The 20,337-nt window shown below is 42.8% G+C and overlaps 1 protein-coding gene across 1 annotated transcript in view; it reads right to left on the bottom strand.

Annotated features, from left to right (window-relative positions):
• Positions 1 to 20,337, bottom strand: part of ASCC3 (activating signal cointegrator 1 complex subunit 3) — a 234,161-nt gene that overhangs the window by 201,870 nt on the left and 11,954 nt on the right. Inside the window, exons 4-8 of the mRNA XM_081186537.1 lie at positions 18,961 to 19,544; positions 5,689 to 5,809; positions 4,419 to 4,626; positions 2,554 to 2,695; positions 296 to 421 (exon numbers count right to left, since the gene is read on the bottom strand). Coding sequence (XP_081042663.1) covers positions 296 to 421; positions 2,554 to 2,695; positions 4,419 to 4,626; positions 5,689 to 5,809; positions 18,961 to 19,544 — 1,181 coding nt within the window. The remainder of the gene's footprint in view (positions 1 to 295; positions 422 to 2,553; positions 2,696 to 4,418; positions 4,627 to 5,688; positions 5,810 to 18,960; positions 19,545 to 20,337) is intronic.

Here is a 20,337-nt window from a genome sequence, read left to right on the forward strand (position 1 = left end):
TCTTGCCCTTTCGTCCCCACTGCAACCTTCTGTGCCTGCAAAAATCCACTGTTGAGTGCTGACAGTGAGAGATGTGGGGTGGGGTGGGATGGGGAAAGGGAATGGGGTGGGGGTGCTCAATGACATGCAGCTTATCCAAAACAATCCTTGATCCAACCTGATATCAATATTAAACCACACACAAAAACTGAATTTATCTTTTTCTTTCAAACACGCCTGATTCAATACTGATACAATGGAACAAAAGTTTGTATACATGTTCCATAGCACACCACAAAAGTTAAGTTTTCCTCACCTCATCCAAATCGTTAATGTAAACTGGTTTTTCCTCCAAACCAATAGGCATCGGTTCGGTGTGAGGGATCTTTACTTCTTCATACATTTTGTTATTTTCTCTCTCAATACCTTCTGGCAGAAGCATCTGTGAAAATTAAGCAGGAGAAAAGAAAGGGGGAAAACAACTTAAAAATAATTAGCTGAATAAATAATGTTTTGAAAACCCTCCACAAACAGGTAAAAATCAGTTTGAACAGAGTCCAGAAATAACACAGCTAGCATCAAAAAGCACAAAGTAGCAAAAACTTAGCAAAACAAGTTCCTGGAATTCCATGGGGGAAAATCAGTCCCATCTCCACTACAGATTTTAGTGAACTTTAGGGGATTATTTGGGGGTTCTCCAAATAAACAACAACAACAACAACCCAGTTTTACATGAAGGTTTCAAAGTAAGCCTTCTAGAGGAAAGAGAGAGATCAAAAATCTATATAGAACATCAATTAAATCTTTATGGAAATCATGGTAAAATTGAATCTGTATGCTGTTATTTATTTCATTGCTTCAATTATATTAACTCCAGAGAAAGGCTTCTGCTTGTAATTTGATTTAATCTTGATTAAAGATATCCTCTTAGACAGTAGAAATACAAAGTGAAGTAACTTTCCAAGTGGTAAAAAATGTGTAAGCAGCCCAGAAATTGAGTAAGTGGTTTGGGGAAAGTCATACTGATGATTACAAAAAATGTGCACCCGCAAGGTATTTTGTTTCTTGCTGTTTATTTCATGAAATGTATATACCGCTTAATTGTAAAAAAACACACACCTTCAAAGCGGTTGCAATACATGTTTTAAACGCTTGCATTTTGGGTGGTAGTGACCAGTTAAGCTAACCAGATTTATTAATTCTGTTAGGAAAAGAGCTTGAACTACAAAAATTTCATATTACTTAATTCAAGCTACTGGTGGACATGTTCTGTGCCGCAAAGGCAAAGGTACAGAATCAGTAAGCATTTTTTCATTAAACTGACTACTACTTTTAAAATATTGCCACGGGCTTATTTATTTACAGAAAAGTCTATTTCAAAGCACAAAGTCCTAGATCACCTGCAAGTCCTGTTTCATAGTATCTTCTCTTAGATGGTGCTGAAAGAGGAATTTGGGAAGGAAAAGGCTACCACTGCTTACTAACCATGATGGTTTTGTTCCATCACCACTGGCTGATGCTCTACGCCTTTGAATGTCAGTTGCTGGATTTCGCATGTGCGAAGTGAACTGTTGTGCTCAGATCCTGCTTAGGGGCTTCCCAGAGGTATCTGGTTTGCCACTGTGATAACAGGATGCTGGGATACATGGGCCACTGATCTGATCCAGCTGGGCTGCTCTTGAACTGTTTTGTATTCTCTCTCTCTCTCTCTCTCTCTCTCTCTCTCACCACATTTGGAGGCATGCTGTAGGTTTCACACTCCCTCATATCCTTCTCCCCCCCCCCCAACTTTCCCCCTGCCCCTCATTGTAATGCCAACAAAATTTCACAGCCAACAAAATTTCTCTACCAACCCTTTAATCAAGGTTTGCAGATGTGTTTTCAAACTCTACCTAAAAGCCAATCACACCTGTATTGAAACACAGATGGTATGGCATGAAATCACATGCGAAATCAAAGGAGAGAAAGTGTGAGCATGGGACACTTGCCCGATCTCTTACCTATGGCTAGGAGGTAGAGAACAGTGCTTGTTTCTAATTAACATGGAGCTCTAAATCCAAAGGCTGGATTTGGAGGACGAATGCATTGTGCACTGTTTCAGCTGGGAAAGACTTGAAATGCTGTAACCTGAGAGCCACCAAAACCAGCTCCACTCAGGAGCAACTTTAATTCACAACCATAATGTGAAAGCTTGTAGCAATGTCTTTAACTGCTGGGTGGTCCATTGTATATATAATTCCACCAACAGTCCTTAAGAGGATTGTTCCACTTTCAATATTCCAAGAAAAACAGCTGAGTATGGAAGAGGCTGCCAAGACCTCAAAACCACTTTAGTGGAACTAATGGCAATGAATTCAGCAGGATCTCTCTGGAATAAGTGACTTCTGGCTGTCACCAAGATTACCAAACATACAAGTGTTCACTGAGTAGGAGGAAATATTATTAAATCAACGTGAAGACAAATTATTGCCTCCTTTGAGCGGAAAATGTGTTTCTTTTTAATATATAAATGGTTTTAAACAAGTTTCACACTCCCTCAAATGCAGAATTTAGAAACAAACACCCAAAGCATACCTTTGATCCTCCAATAAATGCTGAGGTTCTCCTAGCTTCAGCTTGAGAGTCGTAAACGTGAGGGTAATGAATTTTTTCAAATTCTGTGTCTCGCTGTCTGCCCAGCACTGGCGCTGTGCGGGCGTTCAAAAGCGCTTGTTCTCTGTAATCACAAAATAAACCACATTATAATCAAGAGGTTATATTATGCAAACTCAGCAAAACATTTACGTGTATTACAGTTGTTAGAAACACCTTTTACTTGAGCAAACCTGTATTATAAAACGAATGAACCTCCTATTGAAACACACAGGAACTATGAAATTACTCTCAGTTGCTTTTTAATTCAATAAACATATCAATATAGAATAACTTTTCACAGCCTGTTTGGGAGTGTGTTTTTTTAATTATCTACTGGTTTTCCATCTTTTCTTTTTCTTTTTAAGTAGGTATACAGCCTGAAGTTTCAATTAAATTCAGCTTTCTACAAAGGAGACTAACACCCAAAGCTGACTGCTTAGGCGAATTCACATGGAACCTTCCTCCCACCAAGCAAATTCAGCTTCAAAATAAATATTCGAAAGAGAACAAGTGCGACCCGAAACAAAACGTTACAGTAGGTAGGACTAGCAGCTATTCATGCCCTCCTGCAGGATACACCATTCCATTTCCCCTCTTGTTTTTTGTTCCTGCCCCCCCCCAATCTGCCAGCATTCCATGCCAATTGGTGGTTCACTCCTGGTATACCAGACGAAGGTGCAACAGTTCCCAATAACATTTTTTTTTAATGTTGACCATGACAAATCACAAAAAAGCCAGTCAGGAGGACTGCAAGAAACTTGGGCCAATTCATACACTGAGCAGCTTTTATAGATGGGAGAAGAAGATTGACAATAAAATTTTACGGTGGAGAAAGATGGAGTCCTATCACTCATATAGCATCTAAGCTAAAATATTACATCTTTCTCGTACACTTTATATTCTCCACTTGTACAGAGTAAAGGACGCAGTCTGCCCATTAAAGGACATGCCCCACTTGCTTTCTGGCATATGCAGGAAGCCTGGCAACATCTTTTAAAGAGGGGAGGAGGTTCTTCCTTCAACAAAGAAAAAGGAGCTGGCAAGGGTAACCGCTGTTCCACTCACGGCTGGACTGGAGGGAAGCTCAGGTGATTTTCAAGCAAGAGGCAGGCCTAGCTTAAACAAGGAAGAGAGTGCAGCTGTGTTATGACAGCCAGCTAGCATCTCTCGCCAGCAAGCAAGAGTTAGTGGCCAAGGACAGTCCTCTGCCACCAGAGATATCCCCCAGCAGCACAGTGGTGTGAGCCCTAAAAGGGATGGTTCTAACAAATATAGGGGCAAAGCAAGGACCATTCCATCTCCCATTCCTTTCTGCACTGATGCAAAGTCTTTACTATTGGAAGGGATCATCCACTCTTTATTACCACTCTGCTTCCAGTAATGTACCTGTCTAAATACATCCTATTTTAGAAATAAACAAATATTGTTATCAAGCTTTCTGCACGCCCCACTCCCCATCCATAATACAATGGCAATGTGAAAAGGACTGATCTAATGATGAGACCGATGGTTTTAATACAATGAATAGAGACCTTATATGTTTTAAACTAAATAGACAGTACCCAAATATGATAGGCTGCCTTTTGCCTCTTTACCTCTAACCTTTGTGGGTTAGACTGTGGAGAATGTAATTAGGCAGATCACTGCTCTTTTGTTTCATACCAAAAATAATCTGTAGTTGTAATAAAACATGCCCTGAAGGTCAGGTCTATCTAATCCCTAAAGATGCACTATGAGAGAACAAATGCTTACTATACATTAAAAGTTAACAAGAACAGCATTTTTCCACTGATGGCATTTATTACCTTTGACTGCGGAGCTCTTTGGGATCAAAGCACATTCCTCCATCAACAAAAACGTCTCCATCCTCCCCAGTACGTTTTTCTCGCCGGGCATTCCGCTTTTCTTCACGACGACATAGTTTCATTAACTGCTTCTCTTGTTCAGACTGAATTGTTACTTGACAGCCATAGTTGGGCTTAGTGTTTTCTCCAGCAAGCTTCCTGCACTGTTCTGCAACATGGAAAAGGGTACAGCTATTTGTAGCATCATGCTGTCTGCTATGTGAGTTTTTAGCAAAGTTATTAAATTTCTAAGTAGCCTGGAACATTATTTTTAAAAGTTGGGGGGGGGGGCTTTCTTTTGAGAATGCTTTTAGATTTCCAAAATATTGTTAGGTTATTTGACACATTCTGAAACATTCGGTTCACCTCCCATACTGGGAAATAATTAGCATTGGGGTAAGGAAGGAAGTGGATACAGTATTACCAGCTTGTTTTCTATAACACATTCAACCTCATTTGAATGATTGAATATTAGCTTAATAAACTGAGATAAGAACAAGCCTTTTGGCTGCATACTCAGCCCCTTCACTCCTTCATTTACAGGAGTCATCAAACTAATCAGCAAGGCTTCCTATTCCTAGTTTAATCAAAACTAGGAAACTATGATTAATAGCTTCAGAATAAACTAGGAAATTAAGACAACCATGGTTTAATATGTTGGTTGTTGTTGTTGTTGTATATTTCTTTATACCCCACCTTTCCCCCTCAAAGTCAGTTCCCAATAGCCCATTCCAAAGCCTGCCAATAATAGTTTCTCTATTTCTTTCAAACTATTAAATCTATAGTTACAGGAAGACTTTCTAGTTTTCAGGCTCATGCAAGGGAAGAAGAGTCTTCATCATGTTTCAACCTATTAAGCTGAGATGTGATTGTGTGTACTCTCCCTCACTATGAAACTATATACCCTTAACTGTGGAGTTACAGCAAACCCACTAATAATTGCTGACCTTCAGACAAGTTTTTTTTTAAAAAAAATACTAAAACTATGAACTTGGAAAAGGGGAAAAATTGAAGAATAAATTTGTGATCTCAAGTTATTGTATTCAGCTTTTCAAATTAGAAAATGTGTTGTTGTGTTTTTTTAAAAAATACACACTAAAATAAGTTATTTTTGGATGTCTGCCATTCATACCCATGACCACCTCTTTCCCCTGTGTGAGTGGTGTTGCTAAGTTTTGAACCAAGGATTAAGTCATGCAACTAGTAAAAACCCTGTGTGCTATTACTTTACCTTGCAGAGCCTGCAGCTTATAATCATTTGGTCCCGAGAAAGATCTCTCCACAATTGTTGATCTGTTCTGCAGGAGTTTCTCTATGAGTTCAAATCCCTCAGGTCCTAGCAGCTCAAACAACTAAAGAAATGGAAGGAAAAGCCATTGTATTAGTATTATCAATTATTGGATGAAATATACATTACAGAATTGTACTTGTTCACAACTTCCAGGCACTAAGCTGTGATCAAGAATGCTAAGAACATGTGGAGCTCCCACGACCCATTATCACATATGTTGCTGCTGTGTGTGGAGGATACTTCCATGGCTACGTTGAAGGATGCCCCCCAAGAGCTGATTTTCAGGAGTGAAAGTTTCTGTCCATTTACACAAATAGATTCAACACGCTATCAAGCAGCAAGCATGCAGATGGCGGCTGCTCTCAGCACTGACAAAACTGACTGCTTACAAGGGATATTATGCAGAATCCAATCCAAAAGATGATTCACACATGGAAGCCCAAGTTCACACTAGTTTTCTGATTAGTGCTGGGAGATGAGTCCAGATCAATCAAGGCATTAAAAAAAGAGACTTTCTTGACACAATATCAGTTTTGTTGGCAGAACAGTTGATCTGTAATGTATAAATGGTAATCCAGACTTAATGAGCAGCGCGCGCGCGCACACACACACACACACACACACACACTGCTTTCCAGTATAGCTAAAAGCATAAGGCCAGATTCAGAGTTGAACCCCATTTACTACACATTTCTGAAGGTAAAGAGTGGGTAATTTTTCACCAATCCCACCACCCCACATGTTCTGAGGATTGACAAAACCTCCAGAAAGCTGTAGAAGGTGGAACAGGGGGACGGTAGGTAGGAAACCAGTGGAAATCACCTCCCTTTTTTGACCACAGGAGCACTCAACAAGCAGAGCAAGGGGTCTTTGTAGAATGGAAATTCCACTAGCAAATGGAAGCAGACCTTTGAAGAGGGTGGTTGTGATGTCCAGATATAACACACCAGCTTCCACATAAAACATTACAAAATGCCTGGAGACTACTAGGAAATGCCCCCCCCCCAAGACCATGCACATGTCCCATAGGGTCAGCCAACAACCCTCTCTCAGTTAAATCAGGCTATTCATACGGAAGTAGTGGTAACTGATCCCTGGTAACAAGTCAACTGATCTGAGGGAAGTAGAGCACGAGACTCTATCCCAGGATTGTAGGTTTGAACCCAACTCACGGCAGTGAGTTGAACTACATTATCCTTGTGGTCCCTTCCAACTCTACAATTTTATGATTCTACTTACAGATTCTACTTATAAGCTGAGGGTTGCCAAACATATACATTTGGCACATTCATACTTAATACGTTCAATTTACACCTAAAAAAGGAAACATAAAGGTTTCCTTTACCTTTTCCATTACTGAAACTGCCTTTTCATACATAAAAGGACACATATGGATCAGGCTTTCACAAATAATAATAATAATAATTTTTTATTTATACCCCGCCCTCCCCAGCCAAGGCCGGGCTCAGAGCGGCTTACAAGCAATAATAAAAACAAGATGAGTGATTACAACTTAAAAACAAAAATAAAATACAACATTAAAATAATGGAACATTAAAATATTAAAATGGAGCCTCATTGCAGGAGAAGGAAAAGAAAAAAGAAAAAGGGGGCGGAGGGAATCAAATTGGCTCCAATCCAAAGGCCAGGCGGAACAACTCTGTCTTACAGGCCCTGCGGAAAGAGATCAGATCCTGCAGGGCCCTGGTCTCATGAGACAGAGCGTTCCACCAAGTTGGGGCCAGTGCTGAAAAGGCCCTGGCTCTGGTTGAAGCCAATCTAACTTCCTTAGGGCCTGGGACCACTAGGGTGTTGTTATTTATGGACCTTGAGGCTCTCCGTGGGGCATACCAGGCGAGGCGGTCCCGTAGGTACGAGGGTCCTAGGCCGTGAAGGGCTTTAAAGGTCAAAAGCAGCACCTTAAATCTGACCCTGTACTCCACCGGGAGCCAGTGCAGCTTGAAAAGCACTGGATGAATATGCTCCCACGGCAGAGACGCTGTGAGGAGCCTCGCTGCAGCATTCTGTACCCGCTGGAGTTTCTGGGACAGCTTCAAGGGCAGCCCCGCGTAGAGCGAGTTACAGTAGTCAAGCCTGGAGATGACTGTCGCATGGATCACTGTGGCCAGGTCGGGGCGGGAAAGGTAAGGGACCAACTGCTTGATGCGGCGAAGGTGGAAAAATGTCGCCTTGGCTGTTGCTGTGACTTGCGCCTCCATGGAAAGGGAGGCGTCAAGGATTACACCCAAACTCTTAACGGAAGGCAATGGCACTAATTGGGCCCCCGCAAGAGAAGGGAGTTGGTCCCTCATCCCCATGCTATCCCGACCTAGCCATAGGACCTCTGTCTTCGAAGGATTTAGTTTCAATCGGCTCCCACGAAACCATCCAGCCACAGCTTCCAAGCATCTGGTCAGTGTGTTCGGGGCCGAGTTGGTGTGGCCATCCATCAGTAGATAGAGCTGAGTGTCATCAGCATATTGATGACAGCCCAGCCCAAAGCTCCGGATAATCTGGGCAAGGGGGCGCATAAAGATGTTAAAAAGCATTGGGGAGAGAATTGCGCCCTGCGGCACTCCACACACCAAGGAGTGGCGTGACGACATTTCCCTCCCTAGTGCCACCCTCTGTCCCCGACCAGAGATAAAAGAGCACAACCAGTTACGGGCTATGCCCTGTATTCCCACGTCTGCAAGGCGATGGTCCAGAAGATCATGATCGACCATGTCAAAGGCTGCTGACAAATCTAAAAGGATCAGCAGTCCTGACCCGCCTCGATCCAGTTGTCTACGGATATCATCTGTTAGGGCAACCAGAGCCGTCTCCGTCCCAAAACCAGGACGGAAACCGGACTGAAATGGATCTAATGCCGATGTTTCCTCCAGAAACCTACCAAGCTGTTCAGCAACCGCTCTCTCAATTACCTTACCCAGGTATGGAAGATTTGAAACTGGGCGGTAATTGGATAGGTCTAAGGGATCTAATGAAGCTTTCTTTAAGAGTGGACGCACCACTGCTTCCTTCAGTTCCCCTGGGAATGTCCCCGTGTCAAGGGACAAATTGATAATTTCAACCAGGGGGGTCCGCGCAACATCTGGACACTCCCTAATCAGCCAAGACGGGCACGGATCAAGGAGGCAGGTGGTGGGCCTACCAACTTGGAGGAATCTATCCACATCAGTAGGGAGTATCCGATCGAAATGGTCCAACACTGGACCTGAAGTCAGTCGAGGGGCCTCCAGTTCAGTCACTGTATCTAAATTGGCAGGGAGGTCACGGCGGAGCAACAGGACTTTCTCCGCAAAAAAGCTCGCGAATGCCTCACAGCTGTGGGTCGAATTTGTGCTTAAATTTGGTTGTCCTCCTAAGGACGTTATTGACCTAATTATTCTAAAAAGTTGTGCCGGGCGAGAGCTAGCGGATGCAATAGAAGCTGCAAAGTAAGATTTCTTAGCAGCTTTCATAGCCATCTCATAGGCTTTCATAAGCGTCCTATAAGATGTTCTTGAGGCTCCGTCACGAGTCCGTCGCCATACTCGCTCTAGCCGTCTGAGATCCCGCTTCATTTTCCGGAGCTCCTCAGTAAACCAAGGGGCCCGGTTTCGACGGGGTCGCAGAGGGCGCTTAGGCGCGATCTCATCAATGGCTGCCAAGAGCCGGTTATTCCAGTCCTCAACAAGGTCATCTAATGAGTCGCCAGGAGGAGCAGGGTTCCGCAAGGCTTGTCGGAATCTATCAGGATCCATCAGTTTTCGCGGACGAGCCCAAATAGGCTCGCCACCCGAGCCGGGGAGGAGCGGGAAGTCAATCTTGGCTTTTAAAGCGTAGTGATCAGACCATGGCACTTTCACAGCGGGGAGCATGATCACATCTATGCCAGCCCCAAAGATCAGATCCAGCGTGTGGCCTGCTTGATGAGTGGGGCCCAAAACAAACTGGGAGAGCCCTAGTGTTGCCATGGAAGTCACTAGGTCTAGAGCCTGTGAGGAGGGAGCGGCATCGGCATGGACGTTGAAGTCTCCCAAAACCAGTAGGTTTGGGAACTCCAAGGCCCAGCCCGCCACCACCTCCAGCAGATCTGACAGGGTGGCTGCAGATGTGCTGGGTGGTCGGTACACCAGCCAGACAGCCAAGCTCTCCTTGGTGCCCCACACGAGACCAACACATTCAATGCCGGAGATCGCCGGTGATGGCAGAGCTCTGAAAGAGCAATCCTCCCGGAATAACAACGCTACTCCTGAATCAATGAAGTGATTGTTCCAATACTGCAAAGTTGCCACAGCTTTCACTCCTTTCACACAAATAGGCATGGAAATCCTTTGTGCAACATGTCAGAAAATGTATGATTAACATTAATTAAGATTGTTAAGCTGTGATACTCCACTATTAAAACTCCAGTGAATCACAGTAATCGCGTGAACTACACATTTCAAAATGAAGCAACCCTCCCAGTAAAGCTGTAATTATTAATAGTACCATGGCACTATTTTGATAAGTTTAGAATCATTTTCAGATCAAGAGAAATTGTTGCTTTATACTGCATCGCCTGTATACTGAACACCATTGGATATTATTCCTTCCATGGCATATGAAAATCACCTTCCTGGCCATAGGCAGATGTCTAGATCAGGAAAAGCCAATTCAGCAGCCGCCATATGCTATTCAGACTTCCAGCTTCCATCTGCCCTAGCCAGAGTGGTCAAGCGCCAAATGTAACATCTGGAGGGTGCTACATTGGCTATCCCTCGTCTAGAGCAACTGTATTTTATATAAGAAAATATATCAGGATCCAAAGCACAGCGTGCTCAAAAAAATCATTGAGCTTTTATTTTTCAAACAGCAACCAGCAAGCCACTTTTGAGACCCTGGGGGCTTTAAAAAGCAGCTTCTCATCATATGGCAGGAAAGTCTGCTGGCGGGGGGGGGGGGGGAGACAAGGAAAAGTGTACCTAAAGCGGATCTTTGGATCTCAGCCACTGTACTGATACAGCCTACTGTATCTGCATCCATTTTCATCAGTTCTAGCAAACCACTAAAAGACTAAAATTCCCAACCCCATTTGCTACTAAGTAACGTGTGGAGATCTGCCAGTTGATATAGGTCTTATATGGCCACATGTGAGATGGGAAGGTGTGGTGGAATGCTACATGAGGAAGACAACACAAACAGGGTCCAGAATAAGTGCTGCATTTCCAGACTCAGTCATATGTGCCAAAGGATTTCTACGCACGACTGAACTTGTAAGCATAGCAACTGTAAAAGGTATGTCCTACTAGAAGCTTTAAGATTACATGACACATGTCGGCATCCTACGCTGCCAATTCCAACCTGTTTGTGTAAGGTTGTTTGAACCGCAAGATGATCACATGCTCCTTAGACATATGAGATGTGTGGACCCCTGTCAACTTTGCCAGCAGATATAACATACCATAGCTGTACTTGTGACACTGTCCAACAATGAACTATTAAAACCATTAAGGACCACCCCCATTAGATCTCCCATGTGTCTTCAACAAATGAATGAAAATACCAAAAGGAGACACTTCATGTCTGAGGGGGAAAGCTCTACTTCTTTTCGGTCCACACAAGTCAACTATGAAACTGAAGTCGAGAGTAGCTTTCTGAAGGATTGTGATTATGTTGAACTATGTTGTTACTGTTAGGAGGAATTAAAGTGAGGAGGAATTAAAGAACCTTTTCATGAGGGTAAAAGAGGAGAGCGCAAAATATGGTATGAAGCTCAACATCAAAAAAATAAAGATCATGGCCACTGGGCCCATCACCTCCTGGCAAATAGAAGGGGAAGAAATGGAGGCAGTGAGAGATTTTACTCTCTTGGGCTCCATGATCACTGCAGATGGTGACAGCAGCCACGAAATTAAAAGACGCCTGCTGCTTGGGAGAAAAGCAATGACAAACCTAGACAGCACCTTAAAAAGCAGAGACATCACCTTGCCAACAAAGGTTCGTATAGTTAAAGCTATGGTTTTTCCAGTAATGATGTATGGAAATGAGAGCTGGACCATAAAGAAGTCTGATCGCCGAAGAATTGATGCTTTTGAATTATGGTGCTGGAGGAGACTCTTGAGAGTCCCGTGGACTGCAAGAAGATCAAACCTATCCATTCTTAAGGAAATCAGCCCTAAATGCTCACTGGAGGGACAGATCCTGAAGCTGAAGCTCCAATACTTTGGCCACCTCATGAGAAGAGAAGACTCCCTGGAAAAGGCCCTGGTGTTGGGAAAGATGGAGGGCACAAGGAGAAGGGGACGACAGAGGACAAGATGGTTGGACAGTGTTCTCGAAGCTACCAGCATGAGTTTGACCAAACTGCAGGAGGCAGTGGAAGACAGGAGTGCCTGGTGTGCTCTGGTCCATGGGGTCATGAAGAGTCGGACACGACTAAACGACGATGATGATGTTGTTACTGATATCAACACACTCCAGTTCAACAGTGCATGTGCACCAAAACTGAAGTAAAATGGATAAAAAGAAGCATAGCCTTCATTGCACAGATTATTAATAGATACTTTTTCCTCCACAAAAAACAAAACAAAACTCAGTTTTGCTATTAATATTAACTTTTGGTGACTTACAGATATAGGTTATAAACTTTAAAAAATCTTCTACTTATCTTTGCAAAAAAATGTCATTTTTCAAGACCCTAATTTTAGTGTCAGTTTTGTTATAAATGCCACCACCACCATTTCAGAAGAAACCAATTGATTATATAGTGGATCAGAAGCTTTGCTCATGGTAGGACAAAAAGCAGCTGCAATACAAATGCTCCTAGTAAACCTTTGGTTCTGTTTCAACTAGGAAGAAAGGCAGCAGCTGGAAGGCATTTGGGAACATTGCGTGTTGATTCATCTAGAGGGAGAGAAAGGGCACCAGCTAATATCTAGAAACTAAGCTTTGGATGCTATTGGAGAGCAGCTTGCCAGCAGGGAGCAGAGGTGGGCTGCAGAGTAAGATTTGGAAGCATCTGCTTCGGGACAATTAAAACCCAATTTCCCCACTGTTATAAACAACAGCGCATGCTAGATTTTCATACATTTTTCTGATATTAGAAAAAAACACTGTACATAGGCATGTATGAAAACAATTTGCATTCTATGTAACGTAAATAAATGACACATTCCTACCAGAATGTCTTTACTTGATGATGTTGATCTACATTAAAGCTAATTCCAGAAGCTTAGAATGCTAAATGTAAATTGTAAAGCAAATTAAAAGTAGATTAAAGTAAAAAACAGCCATGGAGCACTGAAATTCCTTATGAGTTTTGCCCATCTCTCTGTGCTCTTTATGACCCCCCTTCCCCCTGCAACAGACTCCAACCTACACTTCCTCCTGGCCTTGCCTGCTAGTTCTCAGGGGTAATCAAATTCAAATGTGTGATCTCTTCCTAAAATGAAAAGGCAAGGAGACATCTTTAAAGGCCCATTGGGCTGTTAAGTCTTGAACTTGGCCCCATCAGTCTCAGAAGAAGGGTATGTAATATGGAGAATACACAAACTTCCCTATAGAAGATCTAGCTCAAGCCTTCACCAGCCTGCTGCCCTCAAGGTGTTTTGCACTACCATCAGCAAATGACAGTTGTAGTCCAAAACATTTGGAAGTAGCTCCATAATTCTCCACCTAAATTAGCCAACTGGCAACAAACATTGCCACAACCACACTAGATTCTACAGATGGACATGATCTCTTTGTAGCTATGCAGTAAAATACACAATATACTTCTATCTACTCCTAGGCATTCATTAGCATCCCATCTTTACTGTACAGTGGCATGACTTTTTAGCTATTGTTACTTACTGAGAATGTCCTCATTAGCATTCTTGTACTTGAGTTTGCTCCCAGAGTCCACTCCTAAGTCAATGAAAGATTACCCTATGAAATCTAAAGACAGGTTAAAGGTAAAGGTAAAGGGACCCCTGACCATTAGGTCCAGTCACAGACGACTCTGGGGTTGCGGCGCTCATCTCGCTTTATTGGCCGAGGGAGCCGGCATACAGCTTCCGGGTCATGTGGCCAGCATGACTAAGCCGCTTCTGGCGAACCAGAGCAGTGCATGGAAACACCGTTTACCTTCCCGCCGGAGTGGTAGCTATTCATCTACTTGCACTTTGATGTGCTTTCGAACTGCTAGGTTGGCAGGAGCAGGGACCGAGCAAAGGGAGCTCACCCCGTCGCGGGGATTCGAACCGCTGACCTTCTGATCAGCAAGCCCTAGGTTCTGTGGTTTAACCCACAGCGCCACCCACGTCCCAGCTACCACTAACAGGACTATAAATTATTATGAGGCTTTTGCCCTGTGCTTTTCTTTTTTAAAAAAAACCAAACATTATGTAGATATCATTGCCGTAAATCTGTATTTATTTGAGTTTTCAATCTTCCCTATCCTCGATGGTGTGATGAAAGAACACAAAAAAGAAAACAAAAGCATTTAAAACTCTTGAAACAGATTGAGTTGGCTGCAAAATAAGTGAGTCATGACCAAGCATGACTAACGTGTTCTCAATCCAAACCACAGTTCCAATTAAGAACTCATCAACTTAATGAGATTAGTAGAGAATACCCCCAATAAAGCATGAATCTTTATTAAGCATGAATCTCTTAAGAATCTTCTTATCACATCTATTCAATGGGCCACGATTCATCCCATCTGCAACAGGAAAAGAAAGAAAGTGGCCTAACAAAGTTCTTGTAAACAGCAATGTGATACTCTCTATGCCAACACACTATATCCAATTATCAGCAACACATCTTGAATGAACATTCTTCCCCCATCCCCAAAAAGTCCCACCCCAGCAAATAAATCTATCTGTAGTAAAATCAGTACACTATTTAGGCAGTAATTCAGAAGATATTTATCCATGAAGATGTTCTGGTTCTTCAGTTTATCTGAAAAACAGAGTAATTTATCACAACAAGGCAAGGAAACTTAAAAGAATTCAATTTATTCCCTTTAGTGCTCAATATACAAAACAGCCCATAGATCTCATTTGGGTTTAAACCTTTAGGTCTGTGAAAAATATGTCTGACAAAAATCTGTGCCCGTGAAACACACTTTCTCTGCACATGCACATTAAGCTTAAAATGGCAAAGAACTGCAAAGCACCTCAAACACTTCAAAGGGGGAAAAAATCTAATAATAAAAGTACCTGAAACTATTAAGAGAGGCACCAATAAACAAAAACGGAGAAATCACATGTAGATACAGCCCACTATTTTTAAAGTAGACATTAGTTACATTCAACCGTAGCAGCTGGAGCACCAGTTCCCAAACTTTTTTTGGACACCCCCCCATGAGTCCCATAAACTCAGGGGTCAGCAAGGTTTACCTTGCCTGGACCAGTTCACTGCAGTGGAGATCCCTCTGTGGGCTGGATTGTGAGCGCATGCGCCCGCAATTTCCAGCGTCTGTGCAGACACGATTTCCGGCATCAGTGTCTGCGCAGACACAATTTTCATCGTCTGTGCATGCGCAGACGCAATTTCCGACACCACAGAAGAGAGTCCCAGTGCCACGCTACACCGGTTTAGCGCATCAAGCGGGCAGCTTGGTTCAGGGGCAGCTCATGGGCTGCTTAAATGACTCCCATGGGCTGCTTGTGGCCCATGGGCCTTAGGTTGCCCACCCCTCATAAACTCATCCCCAGTGCTCTCTACCCTACTCAATAAAAAGCATTACTCAAATTAGCAGTTTGCATGACCCACCAAGAAAGATAATAGCACAATAATATTCAAAACAGTAACAATTAATTGTGCATTTATTCAAAATTCAATTTGAACCAAATCATGCTCTGCATAGACCCACTAAAACAAACAAACTTAACTTGTCCACTGATTTCTGCATGTCTATTTCTGAGTTAGCCAGATATAACCCAACCTATACAATTTTACGAAAAAGGCTAGGTACCAAAATCTTGTTGCACAAAGGTCACCATGTTTATATACAATCGTTGTTAGCTGATGGTGCAAATTTCTCTGGTTAATTTCAGTAACAAATGAGATTCTGGCATACTAAAAAGACATGTGACCCAAAAGTTGCCAGATATATAAAGCTAAATAAATAAAAAAAACTAATGCTCTTATATCTCAATAATTTCAGTGAAAAATGAGTATACTCAATTTTGGGCAGGACAGAAGCCATGATTGTTTATACTATATCTACTGTGGTGGTACAAAGTTCCATTGTCCTAGGCAAAATACAGATACAAAACGAGGATGTTTTCTGTTTATAGTATTTGTAAGCTCAACTTCGCAAACCAAACAAATGTAGAAACAGCAGGATACAGAAATTAAATCGAGAGGAAACAATTATACAACATTCAACAGTGAAAGAGACAACCCCAGCTTATGTATGGATGCCATCACAGTAAGGGAAGTTCTGGCAGCGTGCTGTCTCCCAGCATGAGGGCAAAATATGAAGGTGTTTTCAGCTACTTAAAGTAAGCAAGTACTTGGAAACTCTACTGGATATCAACACAACAGGAAAGATAGCAAAAGCCAAGAAAGGGCTTAAAAGCTGTTTGTGCTTAATACTGTCAAGAATGGGTAACTAGTGGAGGATTCCCAGAAGGTCAGTCACACTGTAAAGCAGAGATAGCCAACATGGTGCCCTCCAGATGTGGCTGAGTTCCAACTCTAATCAGTCCCAGCTAGCATGGCTAATGGTTAGGGATGGTGGATTTATTCTCCAATAACATCTGGAGGTACCACATTAGCTAGCCTGCGGGAGGAGTTATAATGCATCTTGAAGCAGCAGCAGCAAATAAGATGGGATCCACTAAGAATGAACAGAAAAGATGAGAGTAGCCCCTTCACGTGTGAAAAGCTATTCAACATGATTTCTTCTTACAAGGAAAAAGCGAGCGCCAAGTTACATGCAGCACCAAATCATATGTAATCTTTCCCTGGGGACTTTGAAAACACCCCCACACAATGTTATTCCGTAAACTGATTTAACAAAAAGCAACAGGACCAGAGGGAGGGGGGAATGTCGGGGTGATTTTCAGTAATTGGAGAAAGAAAAACACAGGGGAAAGGGTTTTTAAGCTCCTCACCCTGCCATAAGTGTTCCGAGACACATTGTGGCAATCTCTCTGACTGCAGTTTGGGACACAAACACACCCTCACAGGACAACACTACAAGCAACATGCATATTACAAGTACAGTGGTACCTCGGGTTACATATGCTTCAGGTTAAATACGCTTCAGGTTACAGACTCTGCTAACCCAGAAATAGTGCTTCAGGTTAAGAACTTTGCTTCAGGATGAGAACAGAAATCGTGTTCTGGTGGCGTGGCAGCAGCAGCAAGCCCCATTAGCTAAAGTGGTGCTTCAGGTTAAGAACAGTTTCAGGTTAAGTACGGACCTCTGGAACGAATTTAATACTTAATCCGAGGTACCACTGTAGTCTGGTACCAAGAGCAGATACAGAAGGAAATAAAGATTTGAAAGTTTTTATTTTTGAATGGAATTCTTTTACCAGTACGTTAACGAGTTCCAGCAGAGGGAGCTATGGTAACATGCCTGTAATATGGAAAGGAACCAATTCAATGAAAGGAAGTACGGTAACAGAATGGTGGGAGACTCCAATTCAAACTACACATCCCCAAACCACATATGTCACCCTCAAGGTCCTAGAGGGTTTAGGAAAGTGCATTTGAAATCAGACGGCACATTCCTAAAAACATAAAGACCACTGACAAAACAAAGCAATTAAATACATTAGTAGCAGAAGATTGTCTAGACCAGGATTCCTTAACCTCGGCCCTCCAGATGTTTTTTGGCCTACAACTCCCATGATTCGTAGCTAGCAGAACCAGTGGTTAGGGATGATGGGAATTGTAGTCTCAAAACATCTGGAGGGCTGAGGTTGAGGAAGCCTGATCTAGACTCTAGAGAGGTGGTCTGGACCCTTGAATGACAAGGGAGTCACCTATATGTTTTGGGGTCTGAAGTGGCAGTCACAGACAAGCAACAAGACCTTGGGGTCATAGTGGACAGCTCAATGAAGATGTCAACCCAATGCGCTGTAGCTGTGTAAAAGGCAAATTCCATGCTAAGGACCATTAGGAAAGCAACCAAGAATAAAACTGCCAATATTATAATGCCATTCTACAAAACTATGGTGCAACTGCAGTTGGAATACTGTGTACAGTTCTGATCTGAAAGCGTATTGCAGAGCTGGGAAAGGTTCAGAAAAGGGCAGCTGAAATGATCAATGGGACAGAGCAACACCCCTGTGTGGAAAGGCTACAGCATTGGGGACTTTTTAGTTTATAGAAAAGGTGAGTAAGAGGCAACATGACAGAAATGTATAAAATAACGCACGGCATGCAGAAACCTTCTCCCTCTAGCACTTGTGGCCATACAATGAAGCTGGAAGTGGAACTCGCTCTCACGGGAGGCCGTGATGGCCACCAATTGGATGGCTTTAAAAGAGAATTGGAAAAATTTATGCAGCACAAGGCGACCAATGGCTTCTTCCCACAGTGACTATGCTTTGCTTCCATTGTCACCCAGCAGCTGCATGTGGAGGAGCGGAGACACCAACCCGGTTCACCAGATTACGAGTCTATTGCTCTTAACCACTACACCACACTGGCTCTCTCTCCTGGAAACCACAGGAGGGTTTTCACTCAAGTCTTGCCTGTGAGCTTCCCATAGGCATCTGGTTGGCCACTGTGAGAACAGGGGGCTTGATGAGATGGACCACTGGCCTGATCCAGCAGGCTTTTCTGTTCTCTATTTCCCTACTATCTCTCATGAGGCATCCTGTTCTTTACAAAAGAATCAAAAGGGAAACAGCACACAAAGCCCAGTTTCTAGGTGTTGGTTTGAAATGCAATTTTTCTCAAAACACAGTAAACCCCCGTTTCATATATTTCCCCATTACAGCTATTGTAAGAAGCTGAAGTACTGCCACTTCACAGCAAGACAGCAGAAAATTACCCCCGGGATTACTCTCAGACCACTTTACAAAGGAGTGGCTTCAAGAAGCAGCAAGCTGTTTCCATATTGTTTTCTCTGACTCTCCCACCTCAGGCCATTCCCAAGGATTTCCTGAGCATCGGGCCAGGCTTATGGGGATGGGGAGAACAGATGCAGCGGTAGCACGAGGGGGCACTACTTAAGCACGCTCTGGTTCCAAGCCATTGATACTTAAGGTAATAACGAAAACATTATGCATACCGTACCTCATTCTGAAGCTCATCACCACTTTTATGCGAAGCTAGCATCTCATACAAAGTGCAGCAAAGATCCTCCGTTGTTGGGACTCCAGGGGTTTCTTTTAGTGATTCACTCAGGTACTTTCCAACCTCACACCACAGAAAAGAATCATCCACTTTGTCCAATGACTTCATGCCAGAGCTTTCATCATAGCCATTTGGGAAACGTTCCAAATGGTTATTTAGAAATTTCTTAAAATCCAAGCTAATACCTTTCTGTTCATCCATTTCCCCGTTTACTGGCAGTTCTTCAAAGTGATCCAAATCATACATGTCAAAGGAAAACGCAATGTTTTTACCAAAACACAGTTTCCTGTCATCATTTTTGTCTTCTGTCATCTGCAGAAGGCCAGCTAGCTGATCTTCTGTGAAATGAGAAGAAATCCGATAGGTGGCTTCGCAGGCTTCCGTCGCAGAGGATGAGGGAAAGGGCCCAAACATCTGCTTGATGGCTTTCGTTTCCTCATGACCAACACACTCCTTTGTGTGAAATGTTTTAAAAAGGAAGACAGCACCACTTTCAATGGCTTCTTGACCATTCTCAGATCCCACTGTTCACAGAAAAGAAACCCAGAAAAGTTTATAAATACCTACAGTTTAAACCAGCTACCTTATGCAACCAGCAAATTTGAATGATTTTTGTGACAATCAGGTAAGGGACACAAAGCAAGAATATAAATTGAAGAATAAAACTCGTTTGAAGAACTGAAGTCCTAGGAATTTGACAAATAACAATGATATTCCATTAGATCCAGACTACACTTTATACAGAGCTACTAAGCTGCAGCTAATAAGCAGAGCTACTAAGCTGCCAGTATGCATGTATGTGAAGGTTTGAGATGGGTGGGGTGGTTAGGTGGAGAAGGGACATAGTTTTGTAATGCTGCCCACATTTAAAGCTTCCTGCATGTAATAAACTAGAACAGTGCAAGAAGGCTAGCCTAGCCATGTCCCTAATGTGCTAGGATAATCACATGTAGGTACCACTTTACATAAGAACAGCACCATGCCTCCTACTAATGCTTTTCTAAATGTCTAAGAGATGCTGCTGCAGGTGGATTTCTGTGTTTTTTCCTTAGGATATAGGCAAGGATGAGCTCCCCCTTTAAGCTAGAATCCCAAAATGCAATTTAGACACTAGAGTCATGAGTTTTATCACTTACCTCCCATCCTTTCAGTTAATGAAGATGACTTCTCTTTCCTATACCAAGGGCTTTGGGTAGTAACTTCAGTTTTCACCCATCCTCTTCCTTGCCTGGTTGTAGCTGATTTTCAGCCCCAGACCAGAATCTGCCACCTTTCTCCGCACCCAACATTCCCCAATTTGCAAATATAATGTCAATG

Source organism: Podarcis bocagei, assembly GCF_964188305.1.
Source record: "Podarcis bocagei genome assembly, chromosome: 3".
NCBI classification, from domain to species: Eukaryota; Metazoa; Chordata; class Lepidosauria; order Squamata; family Lacertidae; genus Podarcis; species Podarcis bocagei.